Source organism: Pseudopipra pipra, chromosome W (assembly GCF_036250125.1).
Source record: "Pseudopipra pipra isolate bDixPip1 chromosome W, bDixPip1.hap1, whole genome shotgun sequence".
In the NCBI taxonomy this organism is placed as follows: domain Eukaryota; kingdom Metazoa; phylum Chordata; class Aves; order Passeriformes; family Pipridae; genus Pseudopipra; species Pseudopipra pipra.
In genome coordinates this window covers 11,739,568-11,761,625 of record NC_087580.1, presented here as the reverse complement: position 1 = coordinate 11,761,625, position 22,058 = coordinate 11,739,568, and the positions used below count along the sequence as shown (strand labels likewise).

Below are 22,058 nucleotides of genomic sequence, written 5' to 3'. Positions count from 1 at the left end.
GTGACTGCTCAAATAATAAGAAACAAACACCTCACAAATAACATTACCTCAGCCACAGGTCGCTTTTAAGGAATTGTAGTTTGCTAAGATTACCCTGTTCTTAAATAAAGTTTGAAATCCCCAGTTATTAAAAAACCCTCAGATTAAAAAGTTATAAGTTTATACACAGTTAAGATAAGCCCCAAGTTAATAAAGTAATTATCCAAGTTGCACTACCCTATAGGAATATAAGAAAGTTTTAAAAAGGTTTACATTAGAGTTAAGAATCTGAGCCAAGCAATGTGCTGGATCACTGCGAAGCTTAGTAGTTTTATAATGCTCTGATTGTTAAAATTGTTCTTTGCATTGTTGTTTGTATTTTTGTTCATATTGTTTTTGTGACTTCTTGATATAATTAAAAGAGGGGATGTGTAGGGGCGTGTCTGAGGGGCACAGAGGATGTGCCCAGGTACAGAGCCCCAGGAGCATGCCCCAGAGTTAGTAAACTGGTTGGTTGAGAAAGTCACATGGTATGTAAGGATAAAAGAGCGCGCGAGTTTGAATAAATTCTCTTTGTCCACAACATCGCACGAGGAGCATCAATCATTCCTTGTTATACAAGGGTCCCCTGCCACAGAGCAGCAGAGCAGAAATTCACTGTTGGCATCTGGCAAAGCAGCAGGAGAGAGCAGTTCCGAGGGGGAGGGGGGTGAGGTGCCTGCTCTTCAAGAGAGACAAGACAAAGGAGTTGGGGAATTGTCCTGGAACTCTGGCCTGGTGGGCTTGGAGCGCTGGGTGGGCATTTCTTGAGAGCTGTGGTGGGTCCCACCTGCTTGGGCTGGGATCCCACTTCCTCCTGAGCCTCATTTGATGGCAGTGTGTCCAGAGGCAGCCCGGCTCCAGGCTGAAGCAAAAAGCCAGAGCGGGTGATGGGGAGCTGCTCCAGCGCCTACCGCAGCCTGCGGCCCGGTGGGAGCGTCCCGGGCCCTGCCCCGGGGCGCCCTGAGGCGGGGCAGTGCCCACTCCCGCCGGCCGCCCTCACAAGGCCCAGGCCGCCTCCTTCCCACAAGGCCCAGCAGGGCCGCCCTCACACCTGCCCCGCCCTGCCCTGCCCCGCCCGGCCCCACCCTGCCCCGTGGCCTCTGTCACACCCCACGCTGACGTGCTGAGCCTTCCACCAGCCATTGTGACGCCACAGGCGCCAGTCGGGCACGGCTTTGTTGGTGCCCGCAGCCGGCGCCCAGAGCTGCTGTAGCCTCTCGGGGAGCAGCAGCACATCCCGCTCGGGGAGCATTGCGCGCCTGCATCGCCGTCTTGGCAGCTGCAGGCCACGACCGCTGCGCAGGGCGACCTCGTCTGCCTTGTGCTTCATACCCTCTGCCCGTCCTTATTCTCACCCTTGTCCCCTTTGTCACCCTCACCCTAAACCTCATCCTCATCCTCATTCCTCATCCCCACTTGGCCCCCGGCAGCCCGCCGGGGCCTTCTTGCCCTTCCTGCTGCTGGGAGCTCCAAGCAGGGCCATGCTGTGGCTTCTGAGCAAGGAGCGACGGCAGTCGCCCTCCAGCAGCCCCAGTGGGCAGCCCTGGGCTGCCACCAGCTCCAGCAGCGCCTCCCAGCTCCGGGAGCAGGGGCTGGGCAGGCTGCACCGCGCGGCCGCCCGCGGTGACCTGGGCTGGCTGAGGCGCTGGCGCTGGTACGTCAAGGTAGTCGGCATCGACAGGCCAGACCAGGAGATGCGGTGAGTTCTGGGCCACGCTGATGGCACAGCTTGGCTGCTCCTGAGCCGAGCTGCAGTAGTCCTCGGCAGCCCTCTCTTAGGGACAAGGCTTGAAAAGTGACATTTGCCCTGTCAGCTGGGAGAGGGAACTCTTGAGCTTTTCACTGCTCGGAGCTGCCGGCCGGGCTCCAGCGCTGCTGCAAACGCGTGTTGCCCACCTGCCCCTTGGCCGTGCTCTCTCTGCAGGGCTGTTCTGCAGCTGCTCAGCCCTCACCTGTTCCCTTCTGCCCTCTGGCTCATCAGCACAGGCCTGTAACAGCAGCAGCAGGAGGAGGAGGAGCAGAGTCGGAGCAGAGTCCCCAGGGGGCTGGGTAGAGACACAGCTTGGGCTCGTCCTTTGTCTGTCTGGGTTAAGAGCATCTGTTTAATTTTTAGGACACCTTTGCATCTGGCTTCAGCCAATGGCCATGCAGATGTCGTGAGATATCTGCTAAGAAAGAACAGCCAGCCCAACCTCGCTGACAGCTTCAAGAGAACAGCCCTGATGAAGGTGTGTGGAATGCCTTCTGAGCTTGGAGGTGGGGCTCAGTGCTGGGGTGTTAAAGGGGAGGTGTCTGGCAGGATTCCTTGCAGGGCAGGGCCATAGAAACACACCTATTGCAATGGGCAGGGCACAGCCTCTGTTAGCTGATCTTTGAAGATGGTCTTCTATGGCAGCACTCAGGAGCTGAGGGAGTTGTGACAGAGGGGGATGGAAAAGTTGGAAGCCTTTCCCTTTTGGTGTGTTGTTGCCAGGCAGTCCAGCAGGAGCAGGAAGAATGTGTTGCTGTTCTGCTGGAACACGGTGCCGACCCCAATCTGGCAGACGCTGATGGCAACACTGCCCTTCACCTGGCTGTGCTCTCTAAAAACACAGCTGTAGCAGGGCTGTTACTGGAGCATCATGCCAACAGTGATGCTCAGAACCAGGTAACCTTGGCACGTGGCTAAAGCTGCTCTTTCCAACAGCTGCAGAGCTTGTCTGTGTCTTTCTAATGGGGATTCTTTCTCTTTTTAGTGGGGATTTACCCCCTTGAAACTTGCAGCCTTCCAACAGCATGAGGAGATGGAGTGCCTTCTGGAACAAGCAGCTGGCAGGCCTGCTCAAGCCCAGGGGGAAAGGTGAGGGCTTTGTCAAAACAGCCCCCGGGTGTTCTGGGTAGTCTGCAAGTGTGACCCAGACGAGGGGCGTGGCAATGAGCTGGGAAAAAGAAGGAGCAGCCCCGTGGAAGCAGTTCCAGTGGGACTGGTAAATGCAGGTCTGCCCTTGGCTGCTCTCGTACCTCAGGGGCTCTCGTCCTTTGCCCCCTGAGGTCTGCAAGAAAGCCTTGTCTGTGGTGCCCTTCCCCACCCAGAGCCAGAGCCCCGGGGAAACTTGCCAGTAGCTCAGCAGCGTGGCTGCTCTGCAGGCCAGGGGGGTTTGAGGCACGGCAGAGTTGGGGCATTCAGTGCTCTGAAGGGAAGCGTTGGGGGAAAGAGAAGCAACACTGTCCCAGGGGACACAAGGGGCTCCGAGCGCACAGGAGAAAAATTCCTGCCATGGAGATGGTCAGGGGGTCGAAGGGCTTGCCCTGGGAGTTTGTGCAGCCGCATCTGGGGGGACTTTGAAGAGCAGTGCAAGGAGCCCTGAAGAGCACGGCCTGACCTCGTAGCTGAGGCTGCTTTAGGGAGGCCCCTTGGAAGAGAAATTCTCCAGTGCTTCCATGGACTTGGCTTTGCTTTCCCGGAGCTTGTAGGAAAGGGAGGAAGAGCTCTTTTGGGAGCAAGCAGGGGAAAATGATGCAGGATGGGACATGTTTCCGATGAAATTTTGGATGCTTTAGGACTGCTCTTGTGGTTCCTGGAAGCCATGAGGCTCACCTGGAGGAAGATAATCTGCGCTTGCAGGAGGAGCTGGACAGGGCTGACGCGGAGGTATGGAAAGCCTGTCCCCACAGGGAGAAACCTGGGGGTGCCTGTTGCTTCCTCTCCATCATGAAAACGGACAAACCAGTATTCTGGCATCCTCTGCTTCCTGCTCAGGGGCTGCTGGGCGCCTCTCTCTGCACCACAGTCCGGGTCTTTCCCACTTCAGAGAACTCCCCGTGCTCCCCTGGTGCAATCCTGGGCTCCAGAGCACATGTGCCAGAGCACTTGGCCTCTGACACTTGCCAGGCACCTTCCTTTAGGGAGATGAACTATTTCACTCCTCTCCTCCTGGAGTAGCAAGCAAGGGAATACAAGAAGTGTCCCAGGTCACAAAACAGGTCGGAGGGGCAGTGTCGGTGCTTAGAACTGAGCTGCAGGAAAGCAGTGGAGGGAGGGGAGAGGCTGCTGTAAAAGAGGACAAAGGCCTACAGTTTGTGTTCATGGGGTAGTAGAAGTGAAGCTCTGAAGGGACTTGAATGGATTGCAGTTCTTTGGGCAGAGGGGATGCACACAGACATGCAGCACCTGAGTTCTTCAGCAGCAGCTGGCTCCTCTCTGGAAAAGCTCCCCTGACAACTGTGCATTCTTCCTGTGGTTTTACAGCTGCGGGAGGAGGAAGAAAAGCATCTTCAGTCCGAGCATCGTGTTGGTGGCTTGAAGACTGCCTTGGATGACAAGGGAAGAGAAGCAAGAACTTCCTCCCAGAAACCGCAGGACCTCCCGTTGGCATCTTGCGAGACCAGTCTGACTGTAAAACAACTGGAAGAAGAGGCGCAAGAGTAAGAGAGTAACCCAGTGAAGCAAGGGGTCTGTGCCTTTGGGGGATTGGGTGGAAACAAGGGGAGAGTCAGTGGGATTTTGAAGGACACTTTTGCTGTGGATTCTGTTCCTTAGCACAGTTTGTCTGGCATTGGGTTTTCTGGGAATAAGAGCTGTATTTCTTCTTAAGCTTTGCAAGTGAGAGCAGCGGATTGGAAGCCACTGTCCAGCAGCCAAGTGAGAGCGTTGGAGCCCTTCCGAGAGCCCTGCAAGCCTCTGCCTCAGTAAGCTGGTCCTAAATTTGCCTTTCTGTGACTCTTGAGCCTAGTTGCCTATTTCTGTGGGGAAACTGTAAGAGGAAGTTTTCCTGGAGAGCCTGGGGAGCTCAGTTTCTGCCTTCTCCTCAGCAGAGGCTGCTCAGAAAGCAGCCTGCTCCTTTCCCCAGCTGCTACAAAAGCCCTGAGGGTATTTGCTGTGCTGGACACTCGAGGAGATCTTAGATTCTAAATGAGGAGTTTCATCCTGAGCTCCAAGGGAGCCGGAAGTATTGCTGCCAGAAATGTGATGCCAATTTTATGCCCCAAAACAAGGCGCGGAGAAACTGCTCAGAGACAGAATTTCAGTCTATAAGCAGGAGGTATTTATTTCACGGCCGGGGAGCAGCCAGGTCGCCCTGGACAAACTGCTCCGACTCGAGAAACACACAATCCAACTTTTATACAATTTTCGCTAAGCAATTACATCATATATTATGAATATTCATTACATTGCAACATCTACTTTTAATATTCATAACAGGTGGAGTTGAGGCGGAGTTAGAGGCGTGGTCCTTAATTTGGGGAGAACTTCGGTGGGAGTTCCGGTCTTCCTTCATCATGAACCTCGTGTCCTTTTCATCATCATCCTCCTAAACTTTTGAACCTTCCCTAATTTGGGTAGCTTCCTTATGAATTTGGCAGAGAGTTTCGGTATTTGGCACCAATACCTAATTTCTTGGCATGTCCCTCTCTTTATCTCTTTGGTTTCCTCCCCATATGTCTCTTTTGTGTGTACTAGCATTTTCTGTTCATGTTTATGTTCTCCTGTGTCAGCGCGACCTGTACCTCAGTGAATTTATTGCCTCCGCTTTCTTAGTGCTGAATTCTATGTGCCTTGCTAAAGCTTGCTTCTACATTTTGTGCTTAACTCTTTATATTGCTTAAATTCGCTTTTCAGGTGTTACCTGGCTTCATTTCCCCCCTTTTCTTAGAACTTACGAATTCCTTCGTCAAGTTCTAATCCTAAAGGTCGCTGATATGCTTTTATCATTGCCCAGATCATTTGGGTTCTCTTGACCATGGACCTTAACTTACACCACAGGCATATGTTCATGAGGGTTAACAAGAGCATGCCTATAGCTATAATCAATATGGGGTGTACTAGGTAGTGAAAGACTTGAGTTGCTGTTGGAGAGTACCCTGTGAAAATGTCCCACCAGTGATGTTGACCTACTTGTGTAACTTTCGTCAAGATATTCTTTATACCCTCTGAATTATACTCTACTTGCCACACCATGCGTTGGGTCGTTTGATTCACCTTTTGAGCTAACTTTCTTACCTCAGGATGCATAAGCATTTCTTTGAGAAGCTTAGTATCCATACCTATCTGTAGTTTGGGTACTTCATGATACAAAGTGTACTCAGCTTCGATTAACTGCTGTGTGGTTATGGGTGCAGTATAGCTAAAGTCACAACCTACAATTTTGGTGAAGTTACATATACAAAAGTTAGTATCATTAGTCACTTCAAGACAATTATCTATAACTACATCAACACAAGGGGTTCTAATGCAAGCGCATCCATTTCCTATATAGAATACTTGTGATCGGGTTTTATTGTGCGGAAGCATTTCAAAAGTGCATATACTGTCTTCAGCATCTAAGCATAAGTCTTCAGCTTCTACTATGGCATTTTCGCAAATATAACCTAATTGTCCTTTAGGAATACATGCTTCTGTGCTAATTGATTGCCACTTATTCTTAGTGTTGTCATAGTTTGCCCAGACATTATGATCTACAGGTCTGACAATGACATCTTGATGTATAGTTCCTAATGTTAGAATGGGGAAGATAGCTCTCTCTTCTGCAGCGCTGATGGTGAGGACATAGGCCTCAACATGTTCTTGTTGTGGATCATAGGTAAAATTAACTAATTGCCACCAAGCCTGGTGGTCTATTTCAAATCGTGTAGTGGAGCTATCTCTTAATATTGTTTCTCTTATTTCTTGAGGTAGTGTACCTGACATCCCTTCTCTCAATATTCCTGCCGCTACTGACTGTATCCATTGTTGTGTTTGAACGCACTGGATAGCAAGTGCAACTTCTTTGCTAATATCTCCAGCGTAATCAGCAATCTTGACAAAATCTTCAGCGGTGTGGTCAGCTATTAGAGCCATCAATTTAACTACTAAGGATTGTGTTTCTGCTAAAGTTAGCATAGATGAGCTTAAAGGTACTTTAAGCTTACCTAGATTGGAAGTGACGGTACTCAACTTATTTAGTATTACCTCTTGGTCTATGGTGTTCATTATACCAAACCCTGTGCCAATCCATCCACTTATATCTCTTTGTGTTCGTTTGTGAAGTGACCTAGTCGCTAACCAGGCATTCCAGCCTTTGAGACTTTGCTTTACGAACGGCTGGCAATCTTCTTGTAAGTGTGTAATGTCTGTCTGAATGTTCATTTGTACCTTCTTTAGAGAATATGTAGGGTCTAGTAGTAACTTCAACTCGTTTGACTGTCTTATTACTTGAGGTCCTATCAAAGTGAAATTATGTATTCTTCTACATTCTACTTGTGGAGTGATTTCACGAGATGGGTCTTTAGCTAGTGAAATTCTTTTTATAACGGTGTAACCACCTGGAGGGTTTCCTTCCCTATTACAGGTGAATGTCACTGAGTGATCTAACTCGAATAGAATTTCGCATTGTGCTCTGCCTCCTTCAAAACTATCCCACTGACATGAGATTGGTCCCGGCCGTTGAATCCAAACAATGGGCTGACCTCTTTTTATTTGGCTATAAGTGATTAAATCCTGTTTAGATTCATCTGGCCAGAATTTAATTGTCAGTGTTAATTTATCTGTTTTCCCTATTAGTCTCTCAACTTCTCGACACCCTATTTGAAATTGGTCTCCCTTTTGTGCTATGAGATAGCCTGGGTCTGGCGTGTAAGGTTGCTTGTTATGTAAAATATAAATCTCCATTTCTGGGAAATCACCTTCGAAAGGTAATTCTATGTAAGCATTAGACCACGGTCCTTCAGAAGTAGAGTTTTGGGATAAAACTATACTTATCAGAAGTCCAACGATCAATGTTGAGAGAGCCGGATTCATGATGCCAGGTCTTCTTGCTTATCTTTTGGAGCTTTCTTGACTCGAGAGTAGTGAATCCATGTAGGTCGTTCCTTGATCCTAACCGCGGTGAAGGTGGTCAGCAGCACTTGGAAAGGTCCCTCCCACTTTTCTTGTAGGGGTTTTCCTAAAAGATTCTTAACATACACCCAATCACCGGGGTTAAATGGATGCAATTTACAGTCAGGTTGCTTGGGCTGGTGTTCTATTACTACTGCAGCATTTTTATCAAAATGTTTTCCTACAGCAATTACATAATCATATATATATTGATTGCCTATTTGGTCTACAGCATCACTATTTACAACTTGCATAGCATAAGGTCTACCGTACAGAATTTCAAACGGGCTCAACTTTTCTTTCGATCGAGGTTTGACTCTCAATCTAATCAGAGCAATAGGCAGAGCTTGATACCATTGTAAGTTAGTTTCTTGGCATATTTTAGCAATTTGTTGTTTAATAAGATGATTCATCTTTTCCACTTGCCCACTGGCTTGTGGCCTGTAAGGCGTATGCAATTGCCATTTAATTTGCAGTGCTTTGCTTATTGCTCTCACAACCTTTGCACAAAAATGTGAACCTCTGTCTGAGGATATACTTCTTGGTACTCCAAACCATGGTATAATTTCATTTAGTAAGACTTTAGTTACTTCCCTCTCTTTGTTTGTTCTACAGGGGAACGCTTCAGGCCACCCAGAAAATGTATCAGTTAGTACCAATAGGTACCTATACCCCCCTTTTCTTGGGAGTTCAGAGAAATCAATCTGCCATACTTCACCTGGGAATTTACCTCGATGTATTGCTCCCTGATGTATCTTGGTCCCTGTATTCGGGTTATTCTTCAGGCATCGTTCGCATTGGGTTGTAACTTGTTTTACAGTAGTAAATAATTTTGGCCCTGCTATTCTAGTTTGCAAATACTGGTAAAGCGGGTCTAAACTCCAATGTGTTTTCTCATGTTCTGTTTTCACAAATTGCCACATTAACTTCTCTGGTATTATTAATTGTCCTGTTTCTAATTGACCCCATCCATTGTCTAATAATTTGCCCTTGTTCTTTTGAATCCATCTATGATCTGAGTCCTGATAATCTGGTTGGAAGTCGGTATTTAGCTCTTCTGGTATTAGAGCTGTTATAACCACTTCCTTGGTTCTTGCAGCAGCTAATTTAGCTTCTGCATCAGCTTTCCTATTTCCTATCTCTGGAACAGTGTTACCTTTTAGGTGTCCTTTGCAATGCATTATGGCCACTTGTGCTGGGAGTTGGACTGCTTCTAACAATCGTAGAATTTCTTCTGCGTGTTTGACTGTTTTCCCTTGGGCGGTTAGCAGTCCCCTTTCTTTCCAAATTGCTCCATGAGCATGTACGACGGAGAAGGCATACTTAGAGTCTGTCCAAATATTAATTCGTATGCCTTCTGCCAATTCCAGGGCTCGGGTAAGAGCTATTAATTCTGCCTTTTGGGCTGAGGTCCCTGCAGGTAAAGGATTTGATTCGATTACCTCTTCCGTTGTGGTTACTGCATAGCCTGCCATTCTTACTCCTTGCTTCACGAAGCTGCTGCCGTCCGAGAACCAGTTGTCTGCATCTTCTAATGGCTCTTCTTTGAGATCCGGGCGACTGGAGTAGACTGCTTCGATGGTTTCTAGGCAGTCATGCTCTATTGGTTCTGCTGACATTCTTCCTTCTAGAAATGAGGCTGGATTCACAATGTTAGTTACTTGAATGGTTACGTCATCTGATTCAGCTAGGATTGCTTGGTACTTTAGGAATCTGGAAGGTGACAACCAATGGCCACCTTTCTGTTCTAGTACAGCAGACACAGTGTGGGACACTAACACAGTCATTTTCTGGCCCATCGTGAGTTTTCTGGCCTCTTCTATATTTATGATCACTGCGGCCACCGCTTTCAAACAGCTGGGCCATCCTTTGCTTACTTCATCCAGCTGTTTGGAGAAATAGGCTACAGCTCTTTTATGTGGTCCCAATTGTTGTGCCAGGACTCCTAAAGCCGTCCCTTGTCGTTCATGAGAGAACAGCCAAAAAGGTTTTGTTACATCCGGGAGGCCCAAAGCTGGGGCCTTCATGAGTTCATGCTTCAGTCTCTTAAAGGGAGTCCAAACCAGGATGTTTTTTACTTCTTTTAGTAAATCGTACAATGGTTTGGCAAGTACTCTATATTGATAGATCCATAAACGGCACCAACCTGTCATTCCCAGAAAGGTTCGTAGATCTCTCACCGTCTCTGGTCTGGGCATCTGGCAAATGGCTTCTTTCCTCGCTGTTCCTAGGGATCGTTGTCCTCTGGAGATCTCATATCCCAGGTATACTACCTTTTCTTGCACCAATTGCGCTTTCTGTTGAGAGACTCGATATCCACTTAGTCCCAAGAAATTTAACAAAGAAATAGTCCATTTAACACACTCTTCTTCTGATTCAGTTGCTATCAGCAGATCAGCTACGTATTGCAGAAGAGTACCATCCCCCTGTGGCTCTTCCCATTGTTCCAATTCTCTGGCTAATTGATTCCCAAAGATTGTTGGACTGTTTTTGTAGCCTTGAGGTAACACTGTCCAGGTTAATTGGGTCTTTGTTGAATTTTATTACGGCTTCCAAATTTTCCAATAAATCTCTACCCAGTAGAGGTTTTGGAAAATTTGGTAAGTACAGAAACTGATGGATCCCCATTTGTTTTCCAATTTTGTATTTAATAGGTTTTGGGAAATAAGCTTTTTCTGGTTGGCCTGTTGCTCCCACAACTTGTACAAATTCATCGCTCTTGGGTACCAACTCTTGATTTAAAACCGAAAATGTTGCCCCTGTGTCTATCAGAAAATCCAATTCTTTTTCACCTTCCTCTAGCTCCATTTTAACCAGTGGGTCTGCTAGGGAACGACTCACTGGTCCCCTTCAGTCACTGCTCCGTTGTGCAACAGCAGTGTTTGCAAGCCTTTCTCCGAGCTGGGGGCAGTCTCGTCTCCAATGGCCTAACTGAAAGCAATTGGAACATTGATCTGGTCCTACCCTGATGGGTTGGGGTCTGAATCCTCCCCTCCCTCTCATAGGGTAACCACGACCTCTACCCCTGGCACTTGTGTCTTGGAATTTTGTATTTTGGGCTGCCACTGCTACTGCTACGATCCGAGCAACTCTTTTATCTTCCCTCTTTTTCTCTTCTTTTTCTCTGTTGTTGTATACTTCCCAGGCCTCATTCATCAATGTCTCTAGATCTTTATTTGCTGGATGTTTAAGTTTTTGTAGTTTCTTTCTAATATCTGAAGTGCACTGCCCCATTACTAGCCCTAGCAGTTGTTGTCTCCCCTCTTCCGATGCTGGGTCTAAGGGTGTGTATTGTCTCATGGCAGTCCTAAGTCTATCTAGAAATTCTGAGGGACTTTCATCCTTTCCCTGTCTAACATCATACAAAGCTGCCCAGTTAATGGCTTTAGGTATTGCTTTCCGCAGACCTAATGCTATTAGCTTCCTATATTGCACCAGCAGCTCATAATGATTGGGGTTATTTGGATCCCACTCTGGATTTTTACTTGGGAATACAACTTCCAATTCTTCGGGCAATACGGCGGCACTATCTCTTCCTGTTTTCAATACCAGCTCTTTTTCCGTTTCTGTTAATTCTGACAGCATTACTTCTATATCACTCCAGTCGATATCTAGGTTCTTTGCAATCAACTCGAACCTCTTAGCCACCCCCTCTGGGTTCTTTCTAAAATTCCGGGCTTCCTCCCTCCAACTATTCAAATCACTTGCTGTGAATGGTACCTTTACCCGCCCCCTGTCTCCTGCAATGGGCATTATTTGTCGAAGGGGAGCTACTGTATAACTTCTCTCGATTCCTTCTTTTGCTTCCTTTCGAGCTATAGACCTGGTGTAGTGTGGGTGGCTAGTTCCTTCTCCAGGGTCGTCTTCTTCTTGGGTTCTAGTGTCTATTCTATTCTTTCTCTTTTCTTTTCTTTTCCCTCGTTTCGGTTCTTCGTCCTCACTTCCTGTTCCTGCCCAGTCATCTTCTCCCAACCTTCTGGCATGGTTCACACAGTCTAGCCGCCTCTCTTTCTGGGTTTGGAGGAGACGCTGTCGACGCTCAGCTTGTCCGGGGCTGCTCTCTCCGTCTTCTTCTGTCCCTCTGGTATCTCTCTTATCATCTATTTGAATCACTATGTTTAACCTTTGGGTGTTGTCTTCCTTTTCCCCTTGAATTATAATGCCACTACATCCTACCTTGGGGGAATCGCCCCCTTTTTCGTTACCTCTTAGCCTTAGTGGGCTACTTTCATTCTCATAACTAGCATCCCTTGGTGTACTACTTTCCACTCTGTAGATACTGTCTTCTTTTCTCGGTGTACTGGTATCCCTATTCCTGCTGTCCTTTGGTTTCGATGTGCCACCCTCTTCTCCATAATCTTCTGGTCTCGTGGGGCTACTCTTCTCTTTATCGCTCTCCTCTCTGTAACTTTCGGATCTCTGTGGACTACTCAGTCCCTGCGAGCTGCTTTCTCCTTGGGGACTCTCCGATTTTGATGGGCTACTTTCTTCCCAACTGTCTTTTGATTTTTGAGGACTAGATCCGGTCCTAGATCTTCCTAGCTCTAGTGAAATATCCCCTAATAGGCTAGTGTCTCCTTCACCTTCTCTCCGCTTTGGTCGTGGTATCCCGTATCCTGGAGCATATGGTTGGTACTCCCATAAACTTATTCTACTTTCTTCTTCACTGTCCCTTCTTTTTAATTTAAGACACTGTTGTCCGATACTACAAGCATCACAACAACGTCCCTTTGGTTTCAAATTTTTCTTATCCTTTTCCAAAGCTAAAACCAAGGGGTCCTGCGGTGCAACATTTACTCCGCATTCTCTCTGCCACTCAGGCTTATTCCTGAGCGTGAAAAACATGTCGCAATACATCACTTCATCCCACTTGCCCAGTCGACGGAGGAACAACATAAGTTGTAAAATAGTGTTGTAATTTGTTGTCCCTTCAGGTGGCCATTTCTCATCATCATCTAGTTTATACAGAGGCCACCATTGCGTGCAGTACTTTAAGAGTGTTTTCTTGCTTATGTTTCCTCCTGGGGCTCCCCCTAGATCTCTCCAATGCTTTAGGATACACCCCAGGGGGGTTTTCATATTTATGCCCTTACTTTGCTGGCTTCCCATTATTATCGTAGGGCCTGGTGATGTAGTGATGGATAAGGTTTGTGAGAGGTAGGGGCTTACCAGACAAACCTATAGGGTGCTCTTCCAGATTTTTCTACTATCTGTGCGTCAGTAATATACCAGCTAATCTGGGGATCGTGTTCCCAAACGGGTATCCAACCAAGGAACTCTTCCAATACTAGAGGATCGTATCCCAACCTCCCACTCTCCTTTTCTATTTTTCTTATGAATTCCTTTACGTGATATTCTATTATGTCAAGCAATTCTTGTCTCTGAATTCGTGCTTCTATGTCCAATCGGGCTAGGCTTCCACCAATGTGTTCACACTGTGTAGCTTTCGGTATGTCAGTAAATTCTACTTTAAATCGCAATACTTTCCTTATCCTATTCCACCGTCTTAGAGTATTTCTGATTCTGCCCCAATACTTCATGTACGCAATCTCCAATCGCTTCGTCCGTTTCTGGCCTGGCTCCTCGCGGAGAACAGGAACCGCAGAGCGGGACTCCCACTCGCCCCGCAGCAGAGCCGCGTCTCAATCACACATTCACACTTGCACACTTGATATAGGAGAACTTTCCTACCTTCTGGTTTCTATCTGAGCAATCTGCGTTACCGAGCAAGGTCGCGAGATGGCGCCGCAGACCGAGAGATATGGCTTTGCTGTCGGCTGTCCGATTTATGTTACCACAAACTCACAGGATGTTGCTGCAAACTATAAAACACACTTCTTACAGAAAATGCAACCAAGATGTTACAAATACCTGTCTATGAGTGTGGCAACAATAAAATCTCACCCACTTAGTTTCTGCCAAATCTTGATTTGACCAACAGCGTATACAGTAGAAGGTAAGGGTACGATTGAGCGCTATTTCTTGTGTTCCTCTTGGACCCAGAATATATTTACCACAATTGTTACACAAAGCTCTAACATACAGTGAACAATAACAGAAAGGACAGATTTTAATCCTAGGATTTATACGTGCCGGCAAGAGCTTATTCACTTTTATAGAACTGAGATTGCAATCATTTCCCATATAGAGTTAAAAAGACGTCTTAAGAACTATACCATATATGAAAAACACAACATCTAATTTTTTACAACAGACAAACAAACTGCTGCAAGCAATGAAATCGTAAATGAGACTCTCTCTCAGTATCTAAACAGCTTATTTTAGTTTCGTTTTACTCGTTGACAAAAACCAGAACATTTAGCAAGAGAAACCGCATTCCAAGAATTCTTTGCTAGTACAAGGAGCTTTCTGGGTCCTAAAGCTCCTAGAAACTCTCAAACAGCCTCGGAAGAATTAAAAATGGTTAATTTTCTGAATCGAGCACAGTTTCCAATGCATTACCAGACAATATCTTACACAAAACAAACAAACAAACAAAGAATGATCAGGGTAAATTAGAGCAAGAACATTTGCAAACAAGACACAGAAACATAAAGGGTGAACACAGCATTACAAAGAAAAGACAATTTTACACTGCAGTGCCGGGACTCTAACCCGTTTAGGGACTCTAACCCTTTCTTGGCAGGACTCTAACCTGCAACTTTCAATACCTGGGACTCTAACCCAGCTTTAGGGCTAATGCTGAGGCGTCCCTCAGCTCCCTTTTTGGGCGATAGCGTCCTATCCCCACCAACTTAATTACTTTCTTTTATAAACTGCAGTTCAAAACATAAATACCTCTTAATTTGAAGCAGGAGGTTCTTGTCCACCGTTGCGCAGATCCAAGGGGTCTGGGAGACTCTGCCGACAAAAATTCAGTCGGGGGGGCCCTGAGAGCGTCCCGGCCCCTTGGGTCCTGGCTCAGGAAGACCCCCGCTCCTGCCTGGCTCGCCAAATTGATGCCAATTTTATGCCCCAAAACAAGGCGCGGAGAAACTGCTCAGAGACAGAATTTCAGTCTATAAGCAGGAGGTATTTATTTCACGGCCGGGGAGCAGCCAGGTCGCCCTGGACAAACTGCTCCGACTCGAGAAACACACAATCCAACTTTTATACAATTTTCGCTAAGCAATTACATCATATATTATGAATATTCATTACATTGCAACATCTACTTTTAATATTCATAACAGGTGGAGTTGAGGCGGAGTTAGAGGCGTGGTCCTTAATTTGGGGAGAACTTCGGTGGGAGTTCCGGTCTTCCTTCATCATGAACCTCGTGTCCTTTTCATCATCATCCTCCTAAACTTTTGAACCTTCCCTAATTTGGGTAGCTTCCTTATGAATTTGGCAGAGAGTTTCGGTATTTGGCACCAATACCTAATTTCTTGGCATGTCCCTCTCTTTATCTCTTTGGTTTCCTCCCCATATGTCTCTTTTGTGTGTACTAGCATTTTCTGTTCATGTTTATGTTCTCCTGTGTCAGCGCGACCTGTACCTCAGTGAATTTATTGCCTCCGCTTTCTTAGTGCTGAATTCTATGTGCCTTGCTAAAGCTTGCTTCTACATTTTGTGCTTAACTCTTTATATTGCTTAAATTCGCTTTTCAGGTGTTACCTGGCTTCAAATGTCTCCCAAATTCTTAAGTAGGTCCAAAGTTCCTTCTTTCTGTTGGGGAATCTTTCAAGTGTTTTCTAGGCTGGTTTCCAGTAGATGATAAATACAGTTGCCATGGCCACCCCCTTGAGAGGTTTGCCCAGAATTCACTGCCTTTAGATCATACTGAGTTCCCTTTTCTTTTTTTTCTTGCTGTGTCCAGGGTGGTGAACTTTCCCAGCAGCTGGACATGGAGCCTGGAACAGGCATGCAGCCAGAGGCCTCAAAGCAGGCTTTGAGAGAAGAGCTGTCCAGTCTGCTTGGGAAGTGTGAAAAACTGGAGAAGAGCAAATGCCAGCTGCAAGAAGAGATGACAAAACTCCATCATCGATTGGAGACTTTGGGGCTGGATGGCAGCCAAACAGAACCATGGAAAAGAGAGGTGGCAGAACGAGCTGACCAGGAAATAAGTCCAAAGCTACAAGAGGTCAGCCTCGTTTTGCCAGTAAGTGAATTTGTCCCCAGTGTCCACAGGTGCTACGTAAACTTCTCTCGTGGCCACAGTTTTGGGTATTTTTCTTTTGCTCCTGTCTTCTGTGTGTTAGCTTCTGTCTTTGCTGAAGGCAGTGGCAGAAGGCAGTCTGGTTGGGCAGGAGTGCTGTCATGGGTTCTGCCTTGGTTGCTGCTGGGAGGGAGGAGGCAGAGCCGCCTCTCTGAGTAAGGCTGGGCCCTTGGAACTGGGTCTGTGCCATTTTGTGCTGGGCAGAGCTCTCTTTGTCTTGTGGTGGTTGAATGTGCACTGTCTCCTTCAGGCACAGGCAGCCCACCAGGACACATCAGGACAAATCGCAGACAGTCATTGTGATTCCATGAGAATCCAGTTGGAAGAAAGAATTAGAGATCTGGAAAGTGAATTGGACAGGGTCAAAAACACCCAACAAGAGAGTGCTTCTCGGAAAGAAGCAACACAGGGCCAAATGGAAATGTACAAGGAGCTGTATCTGGAGGAAGTGACAACCAGAAGATGCCTTGCCAAGAAACTGGAAAGGTAAGTCCAGGCTTTTTTGGAGTGGTAATAAGAGACTCCTTTTTCTTCCTGCATTTGCCTTCGAAATCATCTTCTACATCTGGCCAGCATTATTGCCCTCCATTGGCCAACAGGGGCTGATGGAGTTGCCAAGATGCTCTCCTTGATATTGGAAAAGTCGTGGCAGGCAGGGGAATTCCCAGGTGAGGGGAAAAAGGGAACCCCACTGTCCCCATCTTTGAAAGGGGTAGAAAGGAGGGCCCTGGGAACTGCCAACCTGTCAGCCTGCCCTCTGAGCCTGGGAAGGCCATGGAAAAGATCCTTCTAGAAGCTCTGTCAAGGCACGTGGATGACAGGGAGGTGATTGGAAGCACCAGCACAGCTTCGCCAAGGGCAAGTCCTGCTTGACTGACCTGGTGGCCTTCTAAGATGGAGTGACTGCCTCAGTGGACAAGGGCTACCCATGTCATCTCCCTGTCATTCTGGAAAGCCTTTGACACAGTCCCCCACAACATCCTTCTCTCCAAAGTGGAGAGAGATGGATTGGATGTGTGGACTGTTTGATGGATAAGAAATTGGGTGAACAGTGCCATGCAGAGGTGGTGATCAATGGCTCAGAGTGCTGAGGGCCATCAGTGCCGAGTGGTGTCCCTCAGGGGTCTGGACTGGGCCCAGTGTTCTTTAATCTCTTCACTAATGATCCAGAGGAAGGGCTGGAGTGCGCCCTCAGCAAATTTGCAGCTGACACCAAGCTGAGGGGTGTGGTTGACACAGCTGATGCCACCCAGAGGGCCCTGGACCAGCTGGAGAAGTGGGCCCATGGCAATCTGCTGATGGTTTAACCAGAGCCAGTGCAAGCTGCTGGCCGTGGCTCAGGGCAGCCCCTGTATCAGTGCAGGCTGGGGGATGAAGAGGGGCAGAGCAGCCCTGCCGAGAAGCCCTTGGGCTGGAGGAGAGGCCGGACATGAGCCGGCGATGTGCGCTCGCAGCCCAGAGAGCCAATTGTGTCCTGGGCTGCGTCCAAGGCAGCGTGGCCAGCGGGTGGAGGGAGGGCATTCTGCCTCTCTGCTCTGCCCTTGGGAGAGCCCAGCTGGAGGGCTGCATCCAGCTCTGGGCTCCTCAGCACAGCGAGGACCTCCAGCTGTTGGACTGAGCCCAGAGGAGGCCACCAAGGGGCTCAGAAAGATGGAGCACCTCTGCTAGGAGGAAAGGCTGGGACAATTGCAACCCTTCAGCCTGGCAAAGAGAAGGCTTTGGGGTGACCTACTGGTGGCCTTTTGGGGTGTGAAGGGAGCCCACAAGAAGGATGAAGAGAGTGCATTTAAAAGAGCCTGTAGGGAGAGGACAAGAGGGAATGGCTTCAAAGGGAAAGAGAGGAGGTTTAGATTTGATCCTCGGAAGAAATTGGTTGCTGTGAGGGTGGTGAGGAACTGCAACAGGTTGCCCAGAGAAGCTGTGGATGCCCCATGGCTGGAAGTGTTCAAGACCAGGCTGGATGGGGTTGTGAACAAGCTGGTCTGCTGGAAGGTGTCCCTGCCCACAGCAGGAGGCTTGGAACTGGATGATCTTTAAGGTCCCTGCCAAGCCAAGCCATTCTAGGCTTGGATGCTGTCTGTGCTGTTTCTGTGAGACTGTGGGGGAAAGGCTGGTTCTTCCTGTGTTTCATGGTTTTCTTCACTAATTTGCTGTGCAGGCTGGAAAAGCTTCTGAGGATAGAGAGGAGGAAACTCCGGGTTAATGAAGAGAAAAAAAGCCAGTCCCAGCTGGAAGAAATGAAGAGCAGATATTCTGAAAAGGTCAAGGAAGTTGATAGATTACGAACAGAGGTGAGCTGTGCTCTGGGTGGGGCTTTTTGGTTGTGGTGTTCCTTCTTTTGGAACCTGGGAGATGCTTTCTCTCTATTTCTTGTCACGTTGATAATTTTTTTATTTCCCTGGCTGCATTTTGGATGTGATGGGCTTTTCTTAATGCCCCTCCTGCTGTTCCAGTGGGAGATGACTCGAACTAATCCAGAGGTAGTTCTCCTTCTGGGGAAAGATGCAAATGTTAAGGGCAAAGCAGTAGGTGTAAGGGCTGATGGAGGCCAGGCTGTCCTGCAGAGGAGGGGCAAGCCAGGAGTGGCAGCCAGCCTGGCAGGGTGCGTGAGCTGAGGGGCCAGGGAGCCGTCCCACAGGCCCTGAGCAGGAAGAGCAGAACAGGTCCCCTGAGAGTGAGCGGGGTCAGCCAAGAGTGCAGATCCCCCGGCTGGGCCTGAGGGATGGGCAGGTCTGCCGTCCTGGCAGGACATCACGTGCATGGGCTGAGAGCAGTGGGGCCCAGCTCAGGCCTGGCTGCAGCTGGAGGGAGGCTGTGACAGCGTCCTCTGGGTGTGCCAGATGAATTGCTGCCCTGGCAGAGAGGGGAGGAACAGCACTGTCACTGGCAGGGCACCATCAGCCCCCGAGCCCTGTCTCAGGCACGAGCTGAGCAGGAGGCACTTGAGGTTTGGCTTTTCTGCACAGTGTTGTTGCTGCCCAGGGCCCAAGGAGGACAGGGGCCTCCCAGGGGAAAATCTGTCCCTTCTTGCTCACGGGGAGCTGTTTCAGCCCATCCTGTGGCAGGGAGCCAGAAGGGCTGTTCCCAGCAGTGCTGTTGAGGCTGCTGTGCCTGTGCAGCAGTGGCACAGAACCTCTGATCCCTTCTCCACTTGTCACTCGGATCCGTTGCTGAAGCGGCGTCTGTCAGAGCCACGCTTGGGTTTGAAGGCATCCCTGTAGAATGGCTTCCTGCCTTTGCAGTCATTCCTTTGGAGTCCAGAAGCGTGGAGCATTTTTGCATGAGGAACCCCAAAAGGCTGGGAACCTGAGGAATCCTATGACAAATGATGGGAAAGCTGTTCTTGCTGGAAAAGAAGAGCCTGGTTGCACTTTGTTTCTAGTCCTGAGCCAGCAGATGATGAATAAAGTCTCCCTGGGCACCTCCTTTTGGGGTTTTCCCAGAATTCACTGCCTTTACATCGCGCTGAGTTCCTTTTTTTTCCTTTCTGTCTGCAGGTTGCTGAACTTTCCCAGCAGCTGGACAGGGAACGTGAACAGTGCACGCAGCTGGAGGCCAAAAATCAGGCTTTGCAAGAAGAGCTGTCTGCCCTGCGTGGGGAGTGCGAGAACCTGGCCATGGACAAATGCCAGCTGCAAGAAGAGCTGGCAAAACTGCAGCATCACTTGGAGACCAACGTGGTGGATCGCAGCCAACTAGAACAACATAAAAGAGAGGTGGAAGAACGAGCAGACCAGGAAATAAGGCAAAAACTCCAAGAAGTCAATGAGTTTTTGCAAGTAAGTGAATTTCTCCCCAGTGTCCACAGGCACTACGTAAACTTCTCTTGTGGCCATGGTTTTGGTCTTTTTCTTTTGCTCCTGTATTCTGTGGGTTAGCTTCTGTCTTTGCTGAAGGCAGTGGCAGAAGGCAGTCTGGTTGGGCAGGAGTGCTGTCATGGGTGTGGAATGTGCCAGCAGGTCCCTGAATCCAAAGGCTGCCCAAGGCAGATTCCCACTTTGCAGTGCCTGGGGGGGATCTCTGTGCGCTGCTCTGCTTCTCACTGCTCATCCTTGGGTGGGTTTGGCAACTTCCAGCTGGCATGGCCAGACCTACAGGTGCTGCTTTGTCCTTGCAGGGGGGGAAGGTGCTCAGAAAAGGAGTCCCTTAAATGACAGGGGTGTGGGTGAGGGGGTGGAGGTGGGGGATGCTCTTCTTGTCTTTGAAGAACCATTTTCCATGTGCCCTGTCCTACAGACACAGAGTCTCTTCATTAGTAGCTTTGAAGCAGAGTGCTAATTTGGGCTTTGCCAATGCAAAGAATTCTTTGCCCTGGGAGCTCCTGGGTTCTGCCTTGGTTGCTGCTGGGAGTGAGGAGGCAGAGCCGCCTCTCTGAGTAAGGCTGGGCCCTTGGAACTGGGTCTGTGCCATTTTGTGCTGGGCAGAGCTCTCTTTGTCTTGTGGAGGTTGAAGGTGCACTGTCTCCTTCAGGCACAGGCAGCCCACCAGGACACCTTAGAAGAAATCAGAAGCAGTCATTTGGACTCACTGAAAAACCAGCTGGAAGACAGAATTAGAGATCTTGAACGTGCACTGGGAAGGAGAAAAAGCAACCAAGCAGAAAGACCTTTTCCAGAAGAATCCACCCAGGCAGAAGTGGACAAGTACAAAGAGCTGTATCTGGTGGAAGCCAAAACCAGAAAAAGCCTCGCCAAGAAACTGGAAAGGTAAGTCCCTGCTCTTTTGGACTGGGAATAACAAACTCCTTTTTCCTCGTGCATTTTCCTTCTAAATTCCCTTTTCTACATCTGGCCAGCATCATGTGGGAAAGCAGAACGTGGCATATTTGTGGGGAAAGTTCCTTGAGACCCTTCCCTTCATCAGACCTGTCTTCCCAGCAGTAACACCACAGCAGCACCACTCTGGCATTACTGGTGTCTTCTCAAGTTGAGGTTGTTTTAGCAGGCAGTCTTTTTGCCAATCTCTCATCTCCTCATCCTGTGTGTGACAGAAAAGATGAATCTTGTGCCCTTTGCTGTTTGAATAAGGAGAGGCCTCTCACAGAAGAGAGTTGGATTCTGTGAATCCAAAATAAGGCGGCTCTTTCTTGGCTTTTGTTCTGGCAGCGGGTCTGAGGGTTGAGCTTTCCTTGAGAAGGCCAGGCTAGCCCAGAGTTCTTATGGAGGTGCCACTCGCTATTCCTTGCACTTGGTGTGATTTCTTAGGAACAGGCCCTGTGAACAAGCTCAGCTCAAAGGATGTGCTGGTTTTGGACGCTCTTCATGCCCTTGGCTTTTAGAAGTCGAGTAGTAGCCAAGGATGTGGAGGGTAAATTTGCGAAAGCCTTCCTGCCAAAGATGACTCTGTGTGTGCTTGTGAATGTTTCAGAGCTAATGAGAGACTTGCAGAGGCCAACACCAAGCTCCTTTGGGAGTGCCACAGAAGCAGATCTGCAGTCCCAAGCAGCGCTGTCAGCGGACACCTGGCTGCAAGTCCACTTCTGGATTCACCTGGCCTGGGACATCTTGGCATCAGTTTGGGGCTGAGCAGAAGCCTGGGTCTCAGAACAGCACCCAGACATCTGTGGTAAAGCTGAAGACAGGTATGTACGAATTTTCCAGAGTGGTCAAAGGCCAAAAAATATAAAAATGGAAGCAATGAGCTGTGGAACTCCATTCTTTGACAAGAGAAACTGTGGGAAAGAGCACTGTGGCGCAGGAACCTCCCACCTAAGTTCTACACTCTTAACTCTGTCAATGCTACATCTTAACTGTGTCTTGTCTGTATAATTCTGGGCACGACAGGAACGGGATGCAAAAATGGCTCGAGACCTTCAACGAGGTAATGTGTCATTATGTCAGGAGGGTTTTTAAGCAAAAAGGTGACTATTTCTAACTCTTGACAGCTCTCCAGCCATTTTTTCCAAGTTCCTGTGAGAAGTAGGTTTTGGGGGTTTTTCTGCCAGCCTTCCAGTTCAGACTGGAATGTGAAAACTTGCTGCTTCCCAAAACATTGCGTCCAATGTTATGCAGTTGCCTGGAAAAAGCCAAGTGCAAAGAAACGCTT

The 22,058-nt window shown here is 48.4% G+C and overlaps 1 protein-coding gene and 2 long non-coding RNA genes across 3 annotated transcripts; all 3 read left to right on the top strand.

The window, feature by feature from the left end:
• The first annotated feature begins 1,506 nt into the window (after nt 1-1,506).
• On the top strand, nt 1,507-2,816 carry LOC135406205 (uncharacterized). The gene is made up of 3 exons (XR_010426223.1): nt 1,507-1,720; nt 2,135-2,668; nt 2,757-2,816. It is a non-coding gene; the product is annotated as an uncharacterized LOC135406205 (long non-coding RNA).
• A 5-nt stretch (nt 2,817-2,821) lies between these two features.
• On the top strand, nt 2,822-4,368 carry LOC135406168 (uncharacterized). The gene is made up of 3 exons (XR_010426188.1): nt 2,822-2,860; nt 3,562-3,652; nt 4,250-4,368. It is a non-coding gene; the product is annotated as an uncharacterized LOC135406168 (long non-coding RNA).
• Nucleotides 4,369-16,632: 12,264 nt separating this feature from the next.
• LOC135404844 (ankyrin repeat domain-containing protein 26-like) lies at nt 16,633-21,582 on the top strand. The gene is made up of 6 exons (XM_064639576.1): nt 16,633-16,681; nt 17,184-17,289; nt 18,172-18,304; nt 19,511-19,792; nt 20,484-20,719; nt 21,381-21,582. Exons 1-6 carry the CDS (start codon nt 16,633-16,635, stop codon nt 21,580-21,582), a joined length of 1,008 nt encoding a protein of 335 aa, XP_064495646.1.
• The last annotated feature ends 476 nt before the right edge of the window (nt 21,583-22,058 follow it).